The sequence below is a fragment of the Mesocricetus auratus genome, unplaced genomic scaffold (genome assembly GCF_017639785.1).
Source record: "Mesocricetus auratus isolate SY011 unplaced genomic scaffold, BCM_Maur_2.0 Super-Scaffold_6730, whole genome shotgun sequence".
NCBI classification, from domain to species: Eukaryota; Metazoa; Chordata; class Mammalia; order Rodentia; family Cricetidae; genus Mesocricetus; species Mesocricetus auratus.
In genome coordinates this window covers 14,272,556-14,295,552 of record NW_024429184.1, presented here as the reverse complement: position 1 = coordinate 14,295,552, position 22,997 = coordinate 14,272,556, and the positions used below count along the sequence as shown (strand labels likewise).

The 22,997-nt window shown below is 49.1% G+C and overlaps 1 protein-coding gene across 5 annotated transcripts in view; it reads left to right on the top strand.

Moving 5' to 3' along the window:
* The window catches only part of Frmpd1 (FERM and PDZ domain containing 1), a 169,977-nt gene extending 148,116 nt beyond the window's left edge, over positions 1 to 21,861 (top strand). For all 5 annotated transcript variants that reach the window (XM_021232300.2, XM_021232301.2, XM_005078749.3 and 2 more), the window contains exons 8-16: positions 3,910 to 4,035; positions 5,663 to 5,782; positions 6,949 to 7,085; positions 8,686 to 8,812; positions 8,945 to 9,040; positions 11,470 to 11,652; positions 12,295 to 12,442; positions 14,885 to 15,691; positions 19,427 to 21,861. In XM_021232300.2, coding sequence (XP_021087959.1) covers positions 3,910 to 4,035; positions 5,663 to 5,782; positions 6,949 to 7,085; positions 8,686 to 8,812; positions 8,945 to 9,040; positions 11,470 to 11,652; positions 12,295 to 12,442; positions 14,885 to 15,691; positions 19,427 to 21,732 — 4,050 coding nt within the window. In that variant the 3' untranslated portion in view covers positions 21,733 to 21,861. The remainder of the gene's footprint in view (positions 1 to 3,909; positions 4,036 to 5,662; positions 5,783 to 6,948; positions 7,086 to 8,685; positions 8,813 to 8,944; positions 9,041 to 11,469; positions 11,653 to 12,294; positions 12,443 to 14,884; positions 15,692 to 19,426) is intronic.
* The last annotated feature ends 1,136 nt before the right edge of the window (positions 21,862 to 22,997 follow it).

Genomic DNA, 22,997 nt, shown 5'->3' with positions numbered 1-22,997 from the left:
GGAAACAGAGGCAGAAACATCTTTGTGAGTTCAAGACCAATCTGGTCTATATGCTAAGTTCCAGGACATCCAGGGTTACATAGACATCTTACACAAATAAAAGACCACAACACACACACACACACACACACACACACACACGCACACACACACACACTCACACTATCAAATAAGGGTCCTAGCTCTTCAGGGGCTGAAGAACAGGCAGAGGTAGAATGATATGGTTGTCGTTTATAGACAGCAGCCAAGACACACACACTTGGGCAGGTTCACACATTCACACACACACACACACACGCGCGTGTGCGCGTGCACGCACGCAGGCACTAACTTACCTAGGAACATACCTAATACTTGACTCTGGTACCTTCCTTTGCAATTTCCCAAGGTACTCCAAATTCCCACCTGTCTCTACCTCTGGGAGCCCTCTGGAGCCCACACGCTCTGAGCCATTGGAGGGACAGGAGGGAGAAATGGGTGTCTTCCGTTCATGCCAGCCACTCTGCTGAGAACCTCCTCATGTACTGTCTAGTTTAAGAACCCTGGGAGGTCACTGACTAGCGCCATCCCCACCTTGTAGGTAGGGAAAGAGGCCCCATAGGTTCCCACCTTGTCGTGATCCACTGGCTTATGACTGACATCCAGCCAGCCCTGTTGCTGAGCTCTGGGCTGGGCTGGCCTCTCCCCCATTATTCTGCTTCAGAAGGGAAGTTCTGTGAGGGAATTAGGCGGGGTTCCACTTCTGTCATCTTCAATCAACGCAGTGTGGATGACGGCAAGTAAATCTTCAGTGGCAGCCAGAAACACCTCAAGGGGATTTACAATAAGGTCCCTATCACAGAGGAATTAAGAATATAGAGTTATGACAGTGAACAAAGGCTTAGCCAGTATAACACTGGTTAATCTTATCTGCAGTAGCCAAATTTGATAAAGCAAGTCTTTTAGTGGTGGGCATAGACAAATTCTGCCAGTGGGAAAAAAACCCAGTGAACTCATCGGGGACTTCTGCCCACTCTCACCAAGTGACGAAAATTCTTAATCAAAAGACTTCCTTCTTGGGACCAGAGATACAGCTCAGTTGGTAGAGCTTTTGCCTAAGCCGACATGAATCCTAGCCCAGAGCTCAGCAGCAGAGCCAGCTGAATGTCAATCAAACGATGTCAGTTAGAGCAGCGGTTCCCAGCCTGTGAGCCACTACCCCTTTGGGGGTTGAATCACCCTTTCACAAATATCAGATATCCTGCATATCAGATGTTTATATTATGATTTTCCCCCAAGACAGGTTTCTCTGTAGCTTTGGAAACTATCCTGACACTCGCTCCATAGACCAGGATGGCCTCAAACTCACAGAGATCTGCCTGCCTCTGCCTCCTGAGTATTGGGATTAAAGGCGTGTGCCACCACTGCCCAGGTATATTATGATTTTTAATAATAGCAAAATTACAGTTATGAAGTAGCAATGAAAATATTTTTATGATTAGGACAACTTGAGGAATTGTATTAAAGGGTTGCAGCTTTAGGAGGGTTGAGAACCACTGCCCTAGATCTGCAAGATAAAAGACCAAACAATAAATGTTTTGAGGGCCATTGGGTCACTTACTCAACTTTCCTATCCATGCCATAGTGACTGGCATGGCTTCGTTCTCATGAACTTTACCGACAAAGTTAGCAGTGAGCCAGATTGGTTCGCTGTGGTCTGACACTCTCTGGATGGAAGACTAGGGTGGCAGGTGGGGCCGCTGGACAGCATGTTGTCCAAACAGGAAATATGCATGGGCTTTCAAGGCAAGGGAAAGATGGGAAAGGGGACTGACAGAGTCAAGGGTAAGGCTTGCCAACCAGTTAAAAAGCAATAATACGGACCAGCGAAATGCCTCAGCCAGTAAAAGCGTTTGCCACCAAAACTGACAAGCTGAGTTTGAACCCACAATGGAGGAAGGAGAGAACAGATACCTGTAAATTGTCCTCAGACCTCCACAGGTACACTGTGGCATGTGCAAAACCACAAACACGCACAGAAAATGAGTGAATAAAATGTAGCAAAATAATAAAATTTTCATAAATTGAGCAGTCAGTCTGCAATGCCAAAAGTATGCATGTCCGTATTTCATAACTATAGAATTAAGAAAGAGTGATGGGGCTTTCTGTCATGGTAAGCACAGTGCCTGGCACACAGTAGGTGCTCAATTAATGCTGTGGAATTGCAGATACCCTCCTCAGGACTTAGTCACTGGTTTGGTTGTGGAGGGTAATGGAACTGATAATGAGTGGGCTGGGAGTCAGGAGTCGGGGGGGGGGGAGGTTTGGGGCTTACTAAGTCTGAGGTTCTGGTGGGAGTTCTAGTGCATCCACGGTGGTCACTCAACAGGTGGCACTTTGGTGAGCATCTCCTAGGCCCCAAGCATTGGCATGGAACAGACCCCAACTGTGCTGGCTTTTTATGTCAGCTTGACACAAGCTAGAGTCATCCTAAAGGAGGGATCCTCAGTTGGGAAGATGCCTCCTTAAGAGACAACTGTAGGGCATTTTCTTAATTAGTGATTGGTGGGAAAGGGCCCAGCCCATTGTGAATAGGGCCATCCCTGGGCTGGTGGTCCTGGGTTCTGTAAGAGAGCAGCTGAGCCAGCCTTGAGGAGCAAGCCAGAAAGCAGCGCCCCTCCACGGCCTCTGCATCAGCTCCTGCCTCCGGGCTCCTGCCTGGTTGAGTTCCTGTCCTGACTCCCTTTGATTGTCATCTGTGATGTGGTAGTGTGAACCAAAGAAACCCTTTCCCTCCCAGCTTGCTTTTGGTCATGGTGTCTAATCACAGCAATAGAAACCCTGGCTAGGACTCCAGCATAGGTGAGGTTTACACTGTCAGTGAGCAGTTGTTTATTAGGATAAACGGTACCGAAAAAGAAAACAAATGCGAGAAGTGAGCGTGTGTGGAACCCTGCCCACCAGGGAGTGTCCCAAGTGCCTTCTGTGGGGAAATAGATGTGCGCAGCAGTCCGGTTGGTAGTGTTGTGTTCTACCAATGCTTCTCAGGGCCTTTCTCTAAGGTGCTGAGCCACGGAGAGAACAAGCAGCGTGTGTCTGGACACGGTGAAGTGAGGAAGAGCAGTCTCAATCTGGAGCTCTCTCGTGTACCTGCTATACCGTCTTTTGCAAAAAGAGCATAATTTGTTAAAGAAATGGACATTCAATAATTATGGGGGGTCTAAACATGCCCCAGGAGCTGGGGACCTAGCCCAGTGGGAGAGCTCTTGCCTCTTGTATGAGGACAGAGGTTCAATCCCCATAAAGGAAAGCAAACAAAGATGGCCCTGGAACTGAGAGTAATAGGCAGTGTCATTTAGACACAGTAGCCACACAGTCCCTCTCTGAAGAGGTGATGTGTGAGCTAAAATCTGAAGGGAGAGAAACAGCCCAGTGAACAGCGATGAAAACAGTGTGTAAGCCAGAGGCAACAGCATACGTGAGTGCCTGAGGCATTCGCCATGTTGCGCCCATTGGGGAGAAAGGGTGAGTGTAGGCGGCAGCCATCAAAGCTCAGCACAGCCTTATCTGTTGTTCCATCTGACAGCCTCCCTGGCAGTCTGTAGGCGTCATTTCCTCCCTCTCAGAAGAAACTGAAGCCAATTTCTCATAGTCACATGAGGGACTTGATAGGACCCTGTCCAGAAAGCTGTTGATCTGAGGCAAAGGCTGGTGCCTCCCCTTGGTGACTGCGTCCCCTGCAGAAAAGCAAGATAGATGGGTGCTGTGTGGTACAGGGCGGAAAGGTCCCACGTGGGAACTGGGCCCTGCCTGTGTTAGCGGGGGACACAGCAGCACCAGCTTCTCCCTCCTGGGCATTCTGGGGGAGCTATAAGAAGGCCCCAGAAGTCTTTCTGCTCATCAGGTGACCCTGTTCCCCTCTGCTGCCAGGACATCATCCTCACAGTCAAGGAGAAGCTGTCCATCCGAAGTATCGAGTACTTCGCACTGGCCCTGGAAGAGCAGTACAGCATCTCCCGCCTACACCTACTGCATGAGGAGGAGCTCATCCAGCAGGTAGGAGGACTCCCTGCTCTGGCCAGGCCAAGTAGGAGGACTTGCCCTGCTCTGGCCAGGCCAAGCTCCTCAGCCACATTAGGGTTGGGGCCTACTGCACTCACTTAGCCTGGGGATAGCAGGATAAGACTCAGGCATAGTTTGCATCGCCAGGTAGGAGGACTCGCCCTGCTCTGGCCAGGCCAGGTAGGAGGACTCGCCCTGCTCTGGCCAGGCCAAGTAGGAGGACTCGCCCTGCTCTGGCCAGGCCAGGTAGGAGGACTCGCCCTGCTCTGGCCAGGCCAGGTAGGAGGACTCGCCCTGCTCTGGCCAGGCCAGGTAGGAGGACTCGCCCTGTTCTGGCCAGGACAGGTAGGAGGACTCGCCCTGCTCTGGCCTGGCCAAGCTCCTCAGCCACATTAGGGTTGGGGCCTACTGCACTCACTCAGATAGCAGGGTAAGACTCAGGCATGGTTTGCATCAGCTTTTATGAGGGCATAGTCCAGGACACCCATCTTACAGATGTGGATACAGAGGCTTATATGGGTAAGGTGGCTTTCCCCAGTCACATATCTGACTCTGATGGCCTTTCCTGGCACCTGCTGTCTTGGAATTATTAGGGAACATTGTTTCCTATGTCTAAGACTGTTTGTGACACTTGCCCGTGATAGGACAAGCCAAACAGCCGTGCTACACAATCCTTTGTCCATGCAAAAAAGTCATTGTACTGACTCCTTAAAGTCAAACACAGGCCAGGTCAGCCAATCGTTGTAGGGTGTATACTATGAAAAGCTCAGTAGACACTCTCTGAAGGGCTTCTTCAGCAGGGGAATGGAATGGGAAGCCTTGACCTTGTAAAACACTCAGACTTCCTCATTGCTAGTGAGTTATGATCCAATCACCACACACCACTCACCTGCTGCTGCACAGTGTGTGTGTGTGTGTGTGTGTGTGTTTTCATTTGCATTAAAGAAGAAAATCAAACTAAATCCCAAGAATAGTTTAAGCGCTTGAAGGGAGAGTAAGGTGAGGAATGATAGAAACTGCATCTTTGCTTGTGGAAATTGGCACTCGTGCATTCGTTTTCTCCTGGCTGTGATAAATTCCCAGCAGAAGCAACTTAGGAGGAAAGAGAGGTGTATTGAACCTCGGAGTTTAGGGGTTGCAATACTTCATCCCTGGCAGCGGGAGCAGCGCTTGTCCATGGTGGGAGCTTGTGGCGGCTGGTCACATTGTGGTGACAGATAGGAAACAGAGAGACTGTAGACAGAGCAGACCCAAGATATAACCCTTGCACCCCTGCCTCAGAGACCCACTTTCTCCAACCAGGCCCCACCCCTAAAAGCTCCACAGTCTCCCAAAGGAACCCCTGCTAATGAAGACCAAGTATTTAAGCATGAGCTGGGGGGCGAGGGGCTAGACTGTCTGTAGGAGGGTACTGGAATGGACAGGGGTTCCTCTGACAGAAGAAGTGTCTCTCTTTTGAATCTTACACATTTTATACTATGGGAAAGAAATCATGCTAAGAGAGACGGCCGAGCTGTCTGGGGAAAGGCAAACAGACAGGAGCCTCCCTTCCTCTCCCTTCCCTTGTGAAGTGGGTTTCTTGAGAGCCCTGAGGTCACAGTGTCTCCTTTCCCCTGGGCAGGTGGTGGAAAGGGAGGAGTCGCTAGACTCGCGCTGCCTCTTCAGGGTGTGCTTTGTTCCCAAGGACCCCCTGGACCTGCTGAAAGAAGACCCCGTGGCTTTTGAGTATCTCTACCTGCAGGTGACTGGGCTGAGTGAGCTATGTGCCATGCCAGTGTCCTCAAAGATGCATGTTGGGTTATTCTGGGTTGGTGGCCGCTAAACAACTCTCCCAGAGGGATTGTCTTTTTCTGGAGGAAATTGGCACTCCTCCCAGTATTCCTGCTCCGAGTTGCTGTGATGGGAGATTTGCAGTAGAGTAATCAAATTTAGGTTTAGTCCCCAATGCAGATGATACATTTTTCTAATAGTATTAAGCATTGTTATCGTTTCCATTTTCATTGCGGAATGGGGCTTTAGTGCTTCAGAAACTCATGCTAGAGATGACGTAACTGGGTCTTAGAAGGAGCCTGTATGTGCGGTCCCCACATAGTAATCAAGCCATACCCAGTTTGTTTATTTGTTCCTTCTTTTTTTCTTCCTGCCTGCCTTCCTTCCTTTCTTTGTTTTTCAAGGTAGTGTTTCTTCTGTGTAGCCTTGGCTGTTCTAGAACTCACTCTGTAGACCAGGCTGGCCTCAAACTCATAGATCCACTTGCCTCTGACTCCTGAGTGCTGAGATTAAAGACATGAGCCACCATGCATGGCTAGGAACCTTGTTCCTTGACTCCCAGCCTGGACCTGCCCTCTGTTGCCTGGGGTGAGATTAATTTTATTTTTATTTGGATGGAAAGAGTCATCCAGGAGGTACCACCAGTTTACAGAAGAGGCGGTTCAATGTGGTGGGTTGACTGGCCCAAGTCTTACGGAAATGGTACCAGGAAATAACAGCAACAGCAGCCGTAGCACCGCCAATGTGTTGTTCCATTAGCATTTATATGACACTGTGTGCGCTATGCTTGCATTCCTGCACATTGTCTCTTCTGTCCAGTGTGTGTTGGTGTGAGGGCGTCGGATCTCCTGGAACTGGAGCTACGGACAGTTTGTGAGCTGCTGTGTGGGTGCTGGGAATTGAACCTGGGTCCCCAGGAAGAACACTGAGCCATTTCTCCAGCCCATATTGTCTTTTCTAGACCCCACAGAAATCCAGCAATGTCTATCAGATAGTTAGCATGCATTTAGCAATGGAAGGCACCGCTGAGAAATTCTTATCAGTGTAGCTAAGGTCACAGAGCCAGACCGCGAGGCTGACTGCTGGTCCTGAGAAAACGGTGCGCATTCTCCAGCTGCTCTGTGTACTCTCTTGCAGAGTTGCAGTGATGTACTCCAGGAGCGCTTTGCTGTGGAGATGAAGTGCAACTCTGCCCTCCGGCTTGCAGCCCTGCACATCCAGGAGCGGATTTATGCCTGTGCCCAGCCACAGAAGATCTCACTGAAGTACATAGAGTGAGTGGCGGGGGCGGCAGCTGTGTCACATTTGTGACTGCTGGCTCCTAGCCAGGATGGCCAGACTCCACAGAAAGCTGATACCCCATCTGCCATTGTCTTTCCATCCATTTCCCTTTGCCCAGCCTGGCTCCCCCATCTGGGTAGAAGCCACTTCCTCATGCAATGACACAGGGTCCCTTTGGTAATTGCCGTCAGTTGACAACTCCTAAGGGCAGGGGTGTCCTGGAAATAAATTCTTCCAACAGGTGTGAACCAGTTGCTATTGTATGGTGTCTCCTCCCCCAAATGGGGGAGGTTTTCAAGGATCCTTGTACCTCTTTATTCTTAGTTCTGAGAGCTAACACCCCATAATGCTCTAACTTGTCTAGGCATCAAAATACTATGGAGAAATCAGATTTTAAAAGCAAAACAGACTCCTGGTTCTATTCCTGGTGTACGAGTCGAGGAGCAACTTTAGGTAGAGCCTGAGGCTCCTAGGCTAAAGACACTCTAAAGCTTGACCTTGGGGACTGACAGGTGCACTCTGTTGCAAGTGGGTTTGGGCAAAGAGCTTGTCTAGCATATGAAAGACCCTGGGTTTGTTCCCTAGCAGAGGGTGGGAATGTTCTTATGTATGGATGATCACGCCACACATATTTTGTTATTAAAGGGATTGAGAACAGGCCTGTGGGATAGCTTAGCAGGTAGAGGCACCTGCTGCCAAGCCTGACAACCTGAGTTGGATCCCAGGACCCGTATAGAGGAAGGAGGGAAGCTATCCCCACAAGTTGTCCTCTGATCACTACACATGAACACACTTGCTAAAATAAAACATCTCAGATTCACCCTGGAAGTTTGACTCAGTATAGGCACACAATTAAAAAAATTAAAAAGATTGAGAACTAATGCTTTGATTCGTGAACTCTCTGTTATACAATACCAAGACCAGTCTATTTCCAGGTTGGTCAGAAGGTCCTAAATGTATAATATGTATAACATGTATCATGTGTAACTATGGGAGGGAAAGCCCACTCACACTCTGTTAAGAGAAGCTTTTTCCTTGCTAGCTACTTTGGTTTATCCCCCGCCAGTCACCTGGGCTCTGCCGCTTTGTAGTCCCCAAATAAACACACAAGATGCTGTATTAATTATGAAGCTGTTGGCCTTGCTTGTTTCTTACTGGCTAGCCCTGACTTAAGTAATTACCCCATAATTGTTAATCTAAGTATGTCTCTTACCGGAGAATAGTTCCGGGCTCCTACCCCATGGCGTTACATCTCGAACTCTTGTGTTTCTCCTTCCCAGAATCCTCCTGGACTCCTAGCCCCACCTATCTAAATTCCTATTGGCCAGCAGTAATTTATTGACATATACACAGGACTCCCCCAACAACACTCCTTTATAGATAAATATAGATATAGACAGAGCCCCTCTCTCGTACCTCTATGTCTCTGTATCTGTACCTCTGTCTCTCTGTCTGTCCGTATTCTCCCACTAGAGAGAGCTCATCACTGCTGTGTATTCGGAACTCTAGATCTGATTTACATGTCATTTGCTCTTTGTTAGAATCGAGTGCACTGTAAAAATGGGCCCCCTTGTCTCCAATGTCTCACGGCAGGAAAGACTGGGGAATAGAGAATTTTATATCTCCAACTTTACTCCGAAATATGAAAGGCAAAGACATCAAGAAAGCCATTAGTTTCCACATGAAGAGGAACCAGAATTTGCTAGAACCCCGACAGAAGGTAAGGCAGTCATAGCGTCTGCCAACCCACCCAGTTGTCTGTCATGAAGCCTTGGGGAAAATTCTCAATATTGCCTGGGTTTTAGGCAAGTGAATAACTCTGGTTTCAACACCTTTTTTTTGTCTATTAAAGCAACTTATTTCTGCTGCTCAGCTACGCTTAAATTATCTTCAGATCCTTGGGGAACTCAAGACATATGGCGGGAAAGTCTTCAATGCTACTCTGATGGTATGTATCAGACTGCCATGGACTCCTGCTTGCTAGGGACCTTGAATATTTGCAGATAGCTAGATATTTATCAGGCCCTGGCTTGGTGTTAGTCCCGTAGAAGATTCTAGGGGAGGCAGAGCTGAATTAGTTATGATTTCTTCCATCAAGGATGAAATATGCTACTCTACAAGATAAGACCATGAGACAGGCTATGACCACTGCTGTGGGTGGGAAGATCGATGCCGCCATTGCGAATCATCTGGGTCCAAGAAGGAGAAGGCCTTCAGATGGTTGGACGATGTCTGGCTGGAAAATGGGAGAAAAGCCCTGGGGTGATGTCTGCTGTAAGCAGAACCCTTGGGAGCTTTGATGCATAGAGGCAGCGGGAAAAACGTGGAGCAATAGATAGGAATATTGGACTGGCTGCCAGGTTGGGCCCTGATACGCATGAACTGCGATGTGGACCTGAGACAGCAGGGGGGTAAGAGCCCTCCCTCTCCCTGGGCCCATTCCTCCTGTTTCCTTTGTGGAACCCAGCCTAGCACATGAGCTTCACAGCCATTTGTGCTCATGGTGTGAGTCAAGGACTCTACTCTGTCATGCTACCAGCCCCAGAACCTTCCAGCTCAGAGGCAAGTTTTTTCAAGGATAGTAAGGAGAGAATTGAGAGGTTTTATGTGTTTTATGATTTTCAATGACGTCCCAATCCAGTGAGACTGCTGGCCTCGGCCCAGGCAGAAGGGAGGTGGGCAGTTAGAGGAATGAGGAAAATGGACAGAATATATGGATAAGGACAAGACCCCAAAGGGGAAAGATCCTAGATCTCAGAACAGAGGGATTTGAAGGGACTGGTGTTAGTACTCAGGCAACTGTACTGGCCTGCCCTTGGGGTCCTGATACAATATGTCCTCAGCTGTAGCCACCGAGAGCACTCCCTGGGCACCCTGTGCACAGTCATCTCTCTCTCTCTCTCTCTCTCTCTCTCTCTCTCTCTCTCTCTCTCTCTCTCTCTCTCTCTCTCTCTCTCTTCTCTCTCTCTCTCTCTGTCCTCTCTGTCTCCTACCACTCTTGTCCTCAGAGACCAGTCTCTGCCCCTTCTCTGTCCCGACCCCCTCTCTGTCCCCTCCTCTCTCCTCTTCCAGTAAACCTCCCATGTGAGCCCTGTTGTATGGTGTGACTTCTCTTTGCAGCGTTTTTTAAACTACAGCAACTGGGAGAGCTTCTAGTGTTCCCACAGGCTCTAGCCCCTCTATCCCAAGCCTGTCTCTTCTTTTCCTGTCTCAGGAAAGAATTGGTCCCAGGACTGGCTCAGGGCTTGAGTGCAAACATAGACTAATACAGACTCTGCTGACAGAGGGCTCAGCATGTAATATGAAGTCTGAGTATAAGTAATTGAAATAAATAAGTTACGCCCAGTGTTCTTGGAGGCATACAGAACTGGCATGGGGTCCGTGTGGAGGAAAGGGCTGTTCAGGCTGAGGAGACTGAGGCTTTCCCTAAGTGTATGACATTGTTTATTTTGTTTTGTTGAGACAGGGTCTCATGTAGCCCAAGCTGGCCACAAATTTGCTGTATACCGGAGGACAACCTGGAACACTTCCTCCTGTCTCTGTCTTCTAAGTGCTGGGATTCCACGTGGTGCTGCTAATGCAGGTGGCAGTGGGTTTTGGTGGGGGCATTTAAGGAAGGGTCAGGATTTCCATAAGTAACGGTGACAGGCACGCCTTTAATCCCAGCACTCAGGTGCCAGAGGCACATGGATCTCTGTGAGTTCGAGGCCAGCCTGGTCTACTGAGAGAGTTCCAGGACAGCCTCCAAAGCTACAGAGAAATCCTTGTCTTGAAAATAGGACTTGCAAAGCGGTCTGAAGAGATGGCTTAGGGGTTCAGAGCATGCATTGCTCTTGCAGACAGCCTTGGTTCAGTTCCCAGCACCGATGTCTGGCCACTCACAATTGCCTGTAACTCTAGTTCCAAGGAATTGAACACGGTCTTCTGGCCTCCACATGCACTGAACTCATGTGCACAGAGATACATATATACACATAATTTTAAAATAGTAAAAAATAAATAGAAGACTTTGTAGGAGATGGATTTATTTTTAATTCAGCTGTGGGTGGCCCCATGCTGAGGAGTCATCTCGGGGGATCATGGTGAGGGTCATGGTGAGGGTCATGGTGAGGGTCATGGTGAGGGTCATGGTGAGGGTCATGGTGAGGTGTTAAAGTAGGAAACAGGCTTGGCAGAGAGAGGAGCCAGGCATGGCACACACTGTAATCCCAGCACTCAGGAGACTGGAGCAGGAGGACCATACATTTGAGACCAGCCCTGGCTACACAGCAAAACCATATCCAAAAATAACAAAAAGAATTTGTAGGAAGGGAGACCATGTGCAATGTTTTCACAAGCTCACGAATGGAAACTAATTTGCCTTCTGCTCTTCTGCAGTTACAGGATAGAGAATCCTACATTGCCCTTCTGGTTGGAGCCAAGTATGGCATTAGTCAGATTATCAATAGCAAACTCAACATCATGTCCACACTGGCCGAGTTTGCCAACATCAGCCGCGTGGAGCTGACAGAAGAATCTGAGAAAGTGAGCGTGGTCAAGGTGTATCTTCAGGACGTTAAGGTAACATGGGAAGAGATTCAGAATTTGGTGTGAAATTACTCTAGGGTAGTTTATATGAGTTTGAGTAATAACAAAGTCCACTGTTTACCTGGCTAAAAGGAGCCACCTCAAATGGAGCATGGCAAACAGGCTACATTATCCCAAGAAGCTGCTTTGTTCCATTGGCTGGGCTGCATTTGGGTGGAAGTTAAATTGGATAAGTAGTTCAAGGTATCTCCTGCACCCTTCTGGGAAGTTCTGCATTCACTCTTCCTTTTGATTTCATCCAATGATCTCAAAAGTGGCCCTATGTTTTTCACACCTATTCTTCATTTTCTACTCATTCTTCCTCCTTCTCCTGCGATAGGCCAGCTCCATAAGGGACCAGGCGTATGAATGAGTAGGGCGGGTGGGGCATGGAGGATAGGAAGGAGACAATATTTAGATTAGGGATGAGGGACTCACGGTGTGTCAGGGTATGCATATATGCTTATGTGCACATACATGCTTGGTCATTTAGATTTAGCTCCTAAATAGAAATAGTGAAAATATGGGTCACTTGGGGCCAGTCTGTGCACCATGGTTGAGTATACTTAATATCTCTCTTTGGTCCCGTTGATTCTTGACCCTCTATAAACAGAAAAGTTCCTTTTGCCTTCACAGGTTCTGACTTTGTTGCTGGAATCCAGCAGTGCAAAAGACCTGGCATGCTTGATTGCCGGGTACTACCGGCTGTTTGTGGACCCGGCTAGCTCTGTTTTCCTCTGGTCTGGAAACAGACAGCAGATTCACCGAGTGTCTGCTGAAGAAGGTGAGGTCTTTCCCCAGTAAGGACAGGCCTGTTTATTGCCAACCAAGCAGTTGATCTTTCTTAAATATTAGAGGTGCTTTCTTTGTCTTTGGGATTATCCTAAATGCCCAGGAATGCTAGAAGCTCTCTGATTCCCAGCAGAGTTTCCCAAAATGGTCTGTAAGATTCATTGTATCTTATTTCTCAGCAGAAGGAGATGCCACTCTTTTTTTTTGTTTGTTTTTTTTTGTTTTTGTTTTTACGAGACAGGGTTTCTCTGTATTGTTTTGGAGGCTATCGGTCCAGCCCGGCCTCGAACTCACAGAGATCCGCCTGCCTCTGCCTCCCGAGTGCTGGGATTAAAGGCATGCGCCACCACCGCCCGGCAAGATGCCACTCTTTTAGAACGTGGATGACCTTTGCACTCTTTCTCATTCTCTTGGATTGCGATAGAAATCCACAGCCTTACATGTTTAGAAGGAAGGGGCACCTGGGGGCAAAAGAGACTTGAAATTATACCATGGAAAGAATTAAAAGGGGGTGGATTAAAGGGCAGGGGAGAAACACAGTTTCCCAGGCAGCTTCCCTTCAGATGTTCTATTGATGGGGCTTTTCCAGGGCCATCCTGGTAAATGTTTAATAACTGCCTCTGACCTGCAACAGTCGCCGCCCATTTTGAGCTGCCCCCACGACGTTAGGCAGAGGTAGACAGAAGCACTCAGTGTCAGTATATAATGCTTCCTCACAGGAATAGGTCATCCCAGGAGGACAGCTGGTTAGAAAGTGAGATGCAGCCATCCATATCATCTGCAGCAATCACAAGGATGGATTCCGCGACATGTGGTGCTTACTAAAATTCACACGTGTTCAGTCTTTCTATGAGCTGGCATGTAGTTTATAGATAACCTGCACACATCCTTGCATACACTTTAAATAAAACTCTAAATTACCTATCCTACTGTCAATGCCATGTATGTGTTTCATACAGGGAATGGACCATGGCAGCCATGCTTTCAGTTTTGAATGAGAGAGTTTATTAGTCTATCACAAGCCAAAGTAAAAGAACGAAAGAGCAAGCAACAAATATATAGTTGGACATCAGATTTGGTGCTTACATCATCCAGCAGGAATGACTGGAGACACCGTTCCTTCTGGGACTAGGCGTGGTGGCACACGCCTTCAATCCTTGCACACTAGAGGCAGAGGCAGAAACAGGCAGATCTGTGTGAGTTCGAGGACAACCAGGGCGGTCACACAGAGAAAGCCTGTCTTGAAAAAAATAAACAAAAAGTCAGATGGGGTCCCTGACAAATAAAGAGCGTGCCAGACAGTGTCTTCTTCATGGATAAGCTCCTGGCTTCCAGTTCCCACTGCCCAAGTTTTTTTATGCTGTGGGATAAATAGTAGTGATCTTGATTCGAAACAGTCTGCCTTCTCGATGTCCTCAAGGACACGGTTTTTCTAAGATCCTTGGTGGTTTGCTGTTCTCATTTCTCCCTGTGACTGAGCGTGGGGCCAGCCAGTTTGGTGGGAAATTAGAAATAAACATGTTTGAGTGGGACCATCTCTTGTTTCCTGAGTCAGCACTCAAACACGTGCAAATAAGCATATGACAGTTTCCTGATACAGTTTATAGTACAATCACATATTCTACCACTGAGCTATACCCCCATAATTTATATTTTAGTGTGTCATTATTATCCTGTGTTATTGAAGAAATCATAACAAGAAGAAAAGCTGATACATGTTCAACACAGATGCATTTTACTCTAGATATTATGAGACTATGGATGGATCCATGTATATGAAACCTACAGATTTGGAGGGGTAACTGTAGTTAGGAAGTGATGTGCTGTGTGTACTTTCTAGTAACGAGCCTGCCCACCAGCCAGCTCCCAAATAAGTGCACAGAGACTTCTTATTAATTATGAAAGCTTGGCTAATAGTTTAGACTTGTTCCTAAGTAGCTCTTAAAACTTAGATTAACCCATATTCTTATTAGTGTGTGTTCTACCATGTGGCTTTACCTCTGTCTGTTTTGTGTCTGATTTTTCCCTTGTTTGTTTGGCTTCTCCATCAGCACTCTCTCTGCCCTGAAGATCCTACCTCACTATATTGGCTGTTTGGCTTTTTACTAAACCAATCAAGGATCTATTTTGTGTTTTACATTTTATTCCCTGTATGATTTTGCTGTTCAGACAGAGCAAGGGAGATAATTGGAGAAAAGCTGAGCTCATAAGGGAAACCCAAGTGAATATCCACCACTTTGTCTCCTTAGAAGAAGAGGTAGACTCATCCTGTCTCCTTAGGTGGCTCATACAGATGGGGACAGGTAACCTGATGGTGTGGCATCCTTGGATCTTGTACCAGTCATCCAGTGTGATTTGGGTCACTCACTTTCTGTATTTTCCTCTGTCAGATCTGGATGTTGGTTTGTGACTTTCAGCGTCCCATTTATCCTAGGTTATGAGTCCAGGGCTTGCAGTGACTCAGAGGAGTCCTCTGAACTGGATTGCGTCCTGGAGCCCCTGTCTGACCGACGCCTGGTGAAACTGAGCCTCTGCAGACCATTTGTTAGAGAGGAGCAGCCCCCTGGAGACAGCCCCACACCTGAGGTGACCCGGAGAGGCCCAAGCATCTGCGGGGCCAGCAGCACGACGGACAGCGCTGAATCCGAGGCATCCGACTCAGCCAACACTGAGAGCCGCGGCTGCAGGACCAGCGGCTCCAGCGAGTCCATGGATGCCCTGGAAGAGGATGACTTAGATGCCTGCTCCTCCAGCGGCTCCAGCTTCTTCCACTTCGGCCCACCAGGCTTCTCAAAGGGTCTTGATACCAACAGCCAAGAGGAAAAAATCGGGATCGAGACCAATGGTTTCCTGTGTTTGCTGGACCTGGCCCAGAATGCCAACCCTCAGAAGATAGACTGCCCCCAAGGGCTAGCTTCGGGGGCCTGCAGCTGGGGACCAGAACTGAGCATGGGCAGGCTAGACCCCAGGTTGTATGAGGGCAGCCGGACGGACTACTACAGCTTGTGTTCCAGCGTCTCCCCAGGCAGCCACCTGAGTGATGGCTCAGAGAGTACGGTTTCCCAGCAGGGGGCTGCACCACCACCATGGTACCAGCAGGACTGGGTGGAGGCTCAGCCTGGCTCTGCGCTGGGGACCCTGTCCCTGCGCCCACTGCCACCGCTGGCCTTTGAGGAAGGCAGCTCAGATGAGGAGTACTATGACGCAGCTGACAAACTCACGCCCCCAGACCCTCTCTCAGGTGAGCCTCCATCCCAGGGCCGGCTTGACAGCGAGTACAGAAGGCTTCGTTTACTCTCGAGGAGGCCAGGCTAGACTCCAGGGACCTCTAGTCGTGGCTGCAAGGGAGGTTTGGAGAATTGCGGGCAAGAGGCCATGAGAGGAATTCATCCCTCTGTGGGAACCAGGGAAGGCTTCCCAGAAGAGGTGTCAAGGGCTGGGCCTTGTCAGGTAGCCACGCAAGAAGGGGATGAAGTGGCCAGTAGAGAGAGTAGCTGTGTCACTGTGGATCCTGGGGCCTCAAACAAGCCGTCAGTGGTGTTTGATGGCCTTTGGGAGTCTGAGGGTCCCTGACATCAGAAGGTTGGAGATCTGTTGGCTGGGTTCCTCATGTATCTCCCCAAAAAAGATTGTGAAATGTTTAACCTGTTAATCCATGATATACCATCTCAAACAAAACACCAAGGTAAAGTCTTTCCACACAGAAAGACTTGCCAAGCTAACCAGAAAATCTTGCAAGACACACATATGTACGCACATATGTACACACACTCACACACAGGCTCTTATACTCCCTCTCCCTGCTCTGAGGCTGAAAACCATGGCAGACACAGCAGTCCCAGCCCCAGGCCTCTCCTGTGCCTCTCTGATACTGCCCTCTTGTGGCTCCCATTGCTCGTGACAGAAAAGCCAGTTCAGCTCCTGAGGGCACCCTGTGAGGCTCTGTGTGGGAGCCTCGGCTTGCCCCCCCCCCTGTGTTCCTGCTACTGTCTGCCCAGATCCTCAGCCACTGGTACCCATCAATGGTCTAGTGTCAGGCGAGGGGTCCATTCTGCAGGGAACATTTTCCAGGTTTTGTAGGCATTTTGGACAGATCAGGTGGGACAGGTATTCTGGCACTTGGGAGTCACAGGATACTGAGTGTTACCCAGCTCAGATGGAAAGGTATCCTGGAGCTCGGGAACCAAGGACTAACCACAGGCCACAGTAAGCTTAGCAGCTTACAGCCTTGCCTCAGGGAGGCTTCCCCAGTGTATCGGCTCTGCTCCAGCAGGAGAGGGTCTTCCAGCTGGGGATGTTCACCTAGTGTAGCAGTTTTGCTCCGGCAGGAGGTTTTCTGGGCAAAGTTGCTACAGTTCAGCTCTGCTCCCAGGAGTGGAGAGCTGAATGCCAAAAGTGTTACAGCCCTGCCGGACCTTCTCTGCCCAGGGTCATCTCTGCTCCATCTTCTCCCAAAGCTCATCCAAGGGGTATATTGGGAGGGAAGAATCCAGGAGAGTGGCCAGGTAGCATGAACAGCACAAGCTGAACAGACACAAGGTTTATACGGCTTCCAGGGTGGGGATTGATCAGATTTCAATGCTGAGCTCACATTGGCTAGAGCTCCTGCTCAAGGACTGGTTAGTTTTCTGCACAGGGTTAGAATAGATTTGGCTTTGGTTTTAGGACAAAAGTGTGTTTCTTTCTCTGGTCCTTTTTAGCCTTTTGGCTCTAGTTTTAGGGCCAGGGTGTGTTTCTTTTACTGACTCTGATTCCAGGGACAAAGTGTGTCTCTTTGGCTCTGCTCAGGGTGTGTTTCTTTGGCTCTGCTCAGGTGTGTTTCTTTGGCTCTGCTCGGGGTGTGTTTATTTGACTCTGCTCAGGGTGTGTCTCTTTGGCTCTGCTCAGGAGTGTTTCTTTGGCTGGCCCTTCCCCTACAGGTTTCGCAGATCAGGGCATCTCAGTCGCAGGTTCTGCAGCAGTGGCGGCTTTGCGCCTATGCCTTGGTATTGCCTGCAGTTATGCATTCGCTTGTGCAGTTGTGTGAAGACTCCTTGAATGCACACAGCACCTGGGCGTCATCACCAAATGAATGAGTGAGCTCACCACCATATCTGTGCTGACTGATTTAAGTTTTGTGTTTGTTGGGGGCTAGTTTCTGTTTTCCCTGTTGTTGTCATCTCACTATGTAAACTTGGCTGTTCTGGAACTCACTGTGTAGACCATGGGAAGGGAAGAGCAATGGGTAAGCTGCAGTACAACCCACGAGAACCCGGCTAACATCCTCCTGGGCTCTCCCAACCCAGCTCTGCCCTGCTGAGCCAGCCTGTATACTAGGAACGGGATGAGGGGTGTGGCGCCTTTCCATAGGGAGGGGGTCAGTGTGCTAAGCACAGAGCCTAGAACTGACGCCCTGGTTTCTGTCCTGTTCCTGTCTCATTGTGAGCTCTATCTAGGGCAGCACCTCCCAGTCAGAATCACCCGAGGAACCTTGTTGGGTTTTGTTTGTTTGGTTGGTTTTTGGTTTTTCGAGACAGGGTTTCTTTGTATTGTTTTGGAGCTTGTCCTGGAACTCACTCTGTAGACCAGGCTGGCCTCAAACTCACAGAGATCTGCCTGCTTCTGCCTCCCGAGTGGTGGGATCAAAAGTGTGCACCACCAACGCCCCTGCTAAATCTGTCAGTTCCTCAGGGCTAACCTCAGCAGTTCTGACTTTGGAGGTTTGAGGCGTGGCCTAGAATTCAGTAGGATTTTCAGTACCACGAAAGCAGGTTAGGAATGTTTGGTGTGAGTGTCTAACATGCCTCTGAGTCCCTGCTAATGTGCAATCCCGATTTCCTTCTACCCAAATTCCAAGACCTTTTCACACACTGCTTCTCCTGAGAAAGGTCATCCCAGTGTGTGCAAACCGCTCATGACTGACTGAGGGTCAGAGTCCCTGTTTATCCAAAGAAAGTACCCTCACTCCCTTCACATGCAAAATACAAGTAACAACAGAAGCGGCAGCAGCTACGGAAATGAGTTAACAACATGCAGAAAAGCTTGAAGAGCTAAGAGCCTCGAGATTTCCAGCAAGCCCAAAGAACTGGGCTCAGACATGGCTGGCAGTCAGGCCAGGAGTCTTGGCAACAGAATTCCTCAGCTGTATTGTCAGGTTATTGTGGCTGCAAAAATGACTTCTCATTATTATTATTATTAACATTTATTGAGTTACAGTCTTGATATGTAGACCAGGCTGGCTAGAAGCTCAAATGTATAGCTCAGGCTGGCCTTAAACTTGTCTGGCCTCTTGAATGATGAGATTATAGACATGTACTGTCACACGTTGTTTTATTTTTTTTCTTAATTTTTAAATGAGGGGTGTGTGTGTGTGTGTGTGTGTGTGTGTATGTGTGTGTGTTCCCTGCACACATGTCTGTGCACTGCCCACAGGGGCTAGAAAAGAGTGTCAGATTCCCTGGAACTGGAGTTACAGATGGTTGTGAGTAGTCATGGGAATTCTGGGAATTAAACCTAGGTCCTCTGAAAGAGCAACCAATGCTCTTAACTGCTGAGCCATCTCTCTAACACCCCTTAAAGTGTGTGTGTGTGTGTGTGTGTGTGTGTGTGTTTGAAATTCTGGAGAATTTGTAGCTGACTGCCTGGGTTATGAATTGCATCACTTCAGTGTTGTAGATTAGCATTCTATGGTTTGAGAACATGAGTGTCACAGAACTTGCCCAGCATACATAGGGTCTCGGTTTGATTCCTAGCACCATCAGTCTCTACCAGAGGGCATGAGGAGATGTCATCTCCTGAAAAGAAGCTTGGGTTACAGTTACTAAAGGTAGTAAATAGGTCTTGGACAAGCATCGTAAAAACTGTTGTGTTTACTGCAGTCATTATTCCCATTCCAGACGAGGAGACAGAGTCCAGACAACTCTACATGCTTACCCAAGTGTAAACAACCTCTCTGCTTCTCTGTGCTTAATGTAACTTTCCTTGTCTTGACTTGCAGGGCCCAGAACTGTCGATCTTAGTGCCGAAAAATTGCAGAGTCAGTCTAGAACCCGTAGCTCTGAGGAAAGCCTGCATCTGGGACCAGAGGGAGGAGAGCCAAGCAGGCGGGGCGGGGCCAAGAAGTATGCCAAGAGCCTGCGGAAAAGAAGGTCCTTCCTACAGACAGACCACACCTCCCAGGTCTCCTTCCCCCTGGAGTCATCAGCCTCCCAGGAGAGCATGGAGGATCTGTGCTACTATGACAGAGAGCCCTACCTGACACTCACCGCCCCCTCCCCAACTGTGTCCTCCCTGCGGGACATGCAAGGTGAGCCAGGCCTCCTAGAGACCAAGGCCTTGGGGTTGCTGGCTTCCCTGGGGGAGACAAAGAGCAAAAACCCAGCCTCCAGGATCATGGAGATGGAGCCAGAGACCATGGAAACCAAGTCAGTCATTGACTCCCGAGTGTCTTCTATCTCTGCCGTTCGCCTCCGAGTTGACCCCAGCAATATAGAGAATCTCAAGGCTACCCCCGTGACTGTCACCATTGACAGCTCCTCAACAAGCATCCCTCACAACCCTCACTATTCGAACCCAGGTTCTTCTAGCCCACAGGCTGCTCAGATCAGGCCTTTCCAAATCTTATCTCCATTTGAAGATATAGATGATACTGCCCCCAAAGAGCTTGCCCCAGAGCCTGAGGACAGCACCTTCCCTCTCTCTAGTGCTAACCCTAATCCAGACAGCCCAGGGCCACAGTATGTCCCTCAGAGAGACGCATCAGAGCTGGAAGGGGTCCAGTCAGAAATGGAATCGGGATCTTTTTTAGTAAACCATATACAAGAAGTTACCCCCAGAATCCCAGGGTCTCCTGGAGATGACCCTACACATGGTACATGTGGAGTGAATTCAGAAGGGACTGCCATTGCTTCAGAAGAGAAGCAACCAGGACGGCAGCCTTTGGGAAATGGCAGTGAAGGAACACACAAAAATGGAGCCAACTTATTTCCGGAGGAATTCGGGAAGGGTTCAGATAATGTTCCACAGGCTCTTGATGTTAGGGCTCCAGCAGGTGAAATAACTAGCTGCCTCCCCTCAGAGGCTTCTGGAACATGGACTGGGTCCTACTCCCTCAAAGAATCCCAGGGGAAAGAGAGAGACACTTTAGGCCGGGTCTGCCAGGAACAGGAACTATTGGCAGAATTGGACTTAGGCCCTGATTTCTTACTCGGGGAGCAGACCATTCCATCGACCTTCCCACTGGGGAGGGTCAAGGCAGAGCAGCTTAACCACGTGACAGGGGAAGATACGGCCCCTGTGGACACTCCTCAGCAAGTCTGTGTCCAGACAGCTCCCTTCCTGCCAAAGCTTTCACCGTGTAAAGAGGAGCCCCGCTCAGCGGATTCCGGCCATGGCTCACCGGCAGAAAGCAAAGACGATAATCCTATCATTTGCCTTCCACCTGAGAGGTCTTTCCTGTGCTTTGCCCCAGAGAGCCATGCTGAAGACTCCACCAGTCTCAGCAAGGCCACCTCCTTCGGTTTTGCCGGCATGAACGAAGTGGTGCCTGCCGGGATTGGTATAGAGCATTGCAGATGTCAGCTCTCCTATGCCACATGCTTCCAAGGCCTGGAGCCTGAGACAGAGGAAGAAGACGGGGACCCACAGACACACCCTGCTGCCCCCCTTACCTCGCCACCATCTGTGGGAAGCCAGGTGACCCTGCCCTGGAGGCCAGCCCGTGCCTACAGTTGCACCACACCCCTGCCCAGGAAAAACCACATCTGGCCAGAGTACTGCTCCAGGGCTCTGAGACAGCTGAAAACTGCCCCCGCAAGTGCCCCGGAAGGCTTTGCTCAACTCACTGAGAGCCTGCTGGAGCTACAGGACATTCTAGAAGCTTCCTGGGGGGGTGGAAACAAACACCCCACTGAGAAGTGCACCTGGCATTTTTCAGAAAGCCGGAGCCGCCTATGCATGGGCTCCCAGAAGCTCCTGTCCAGCTGTCAACATGTGATCAGAATGGACCAGTCCCCCGAGGAAATGCAGGGTGCCGTGAGTGTCACCTTCCAGCACCTGGTGCAGCTGGCCGGCCTCTGCTTCCAGTTCACAGACTGCGGCCGCTGCTCCACCCGGCACAAGGAGGTGGCCGGGAACCTGAGGGACGTGGTGTACACCTATCAGCAGTTTGTGGAGGCCGCAAAACTGACCTGTGAGAGAGGCTACCATGACCTCAGTGTGAAGCTCCTGGCTCGCCAGTGCACAGCCCTCACTGCTGCCGTATTCTGTTTGACCCAGAAGTTCCGGGCATCTACTGCTCTGTGAACAGGTCGCCTGCCCAGGGCCCCTCTACCCTGCCTGAAAAGTTCTCCAAGAAGCCTCTTCTGGTTCTCCACCAACCCCCTTCAAATGTTTACTATGTAGAGTATTCAAATAAACTGCTGCTTAACCTTGGCCTGTCTTGTACTGAGTGGTGATAAATTTGAATGAAAAATGTTTACCCAAGACAGGCTGTGGTGGCGCCCGCCTTTAAGCCCAGCACTCAGGAGGCAGAGGCAGGTGGATCTCTGTGAGTTTGAGGCCAGGCTGGTCTGTAGAGTGAGTTCCAGGACAGCAAGGGCTACATAGACCCTGTCTTGAAAACAACATTTTTTTCACTCATTTTCAATCAACAGACATTCTGACCTGTACTAAGAAGTTGAGAAATAACAGGCTGTATGACCCAAGGCTTTTCTTCCCTGATCAGAACGTGCCGTGGTATAGATGAGTAGTTGTCCATCCAACCAGCAGGTATCAGGCAAAAACAAATGTCTCATATTTTGTCCCAAGAACACCGGAATTGCTGAAAAACAGTCTTGCTTCCCCTGTTATATTAATTTAGCTGAAAAACAGTCTTAATTCCCCTGTTATATTAATTTGGCACTAACCTCCACAAGCAGATGTATACACGTGTTACTACTGGTAGATTGGACCCTCCGAATCTGGGGTTTGCAGCACCTGGACCAGAAACCTGATCTTTGTTCTTGGCTGCTTCTTCTCTGCTGCAACACAGATTGCCACTAGGTGGCAGTATATTCCCTAGCTGCTTGGGTGACCCAGATGCAGGGGTAGTCTCTGCTTTATCTGAAACTGTAACCCTGACTCTTGCACCCTGTTTCTGTTTTCAATATAAGGCAAACATTAAGTCCAGGAGTCAAAGTTGCCATTGTTGGACTAATATTAGGGCAGAAGAAGAACAATAATCAGTATTTCTCTCACTGGCCTCTGCTGATCAAGTTAATCCTGCTTAGCCATCATGGACGTTCACAAGCTGCTAAACTCTTCTTGTTTTGGGTTTTCTCTCTTGTACATGAGGAGACTCATATGTCCACTTGATAGAGCAGAAATCTAGGAAACAATATAGTAATAATTTTTTTTTTTTTTGGTTTTTCGAGGCAGGGTTTCTCTGTGGCTTTGGAGGATGTCCTGGAACTAGCTTTTGTAGACCAGGCTGGTCTCAAACTCACAGAGACCCACCTGCCTCTGCCTCCCAAGTGCTGGGATTAAAGGCGTGAGCCACCACTGCCCGGCTACGATATAGTGAATTTTAA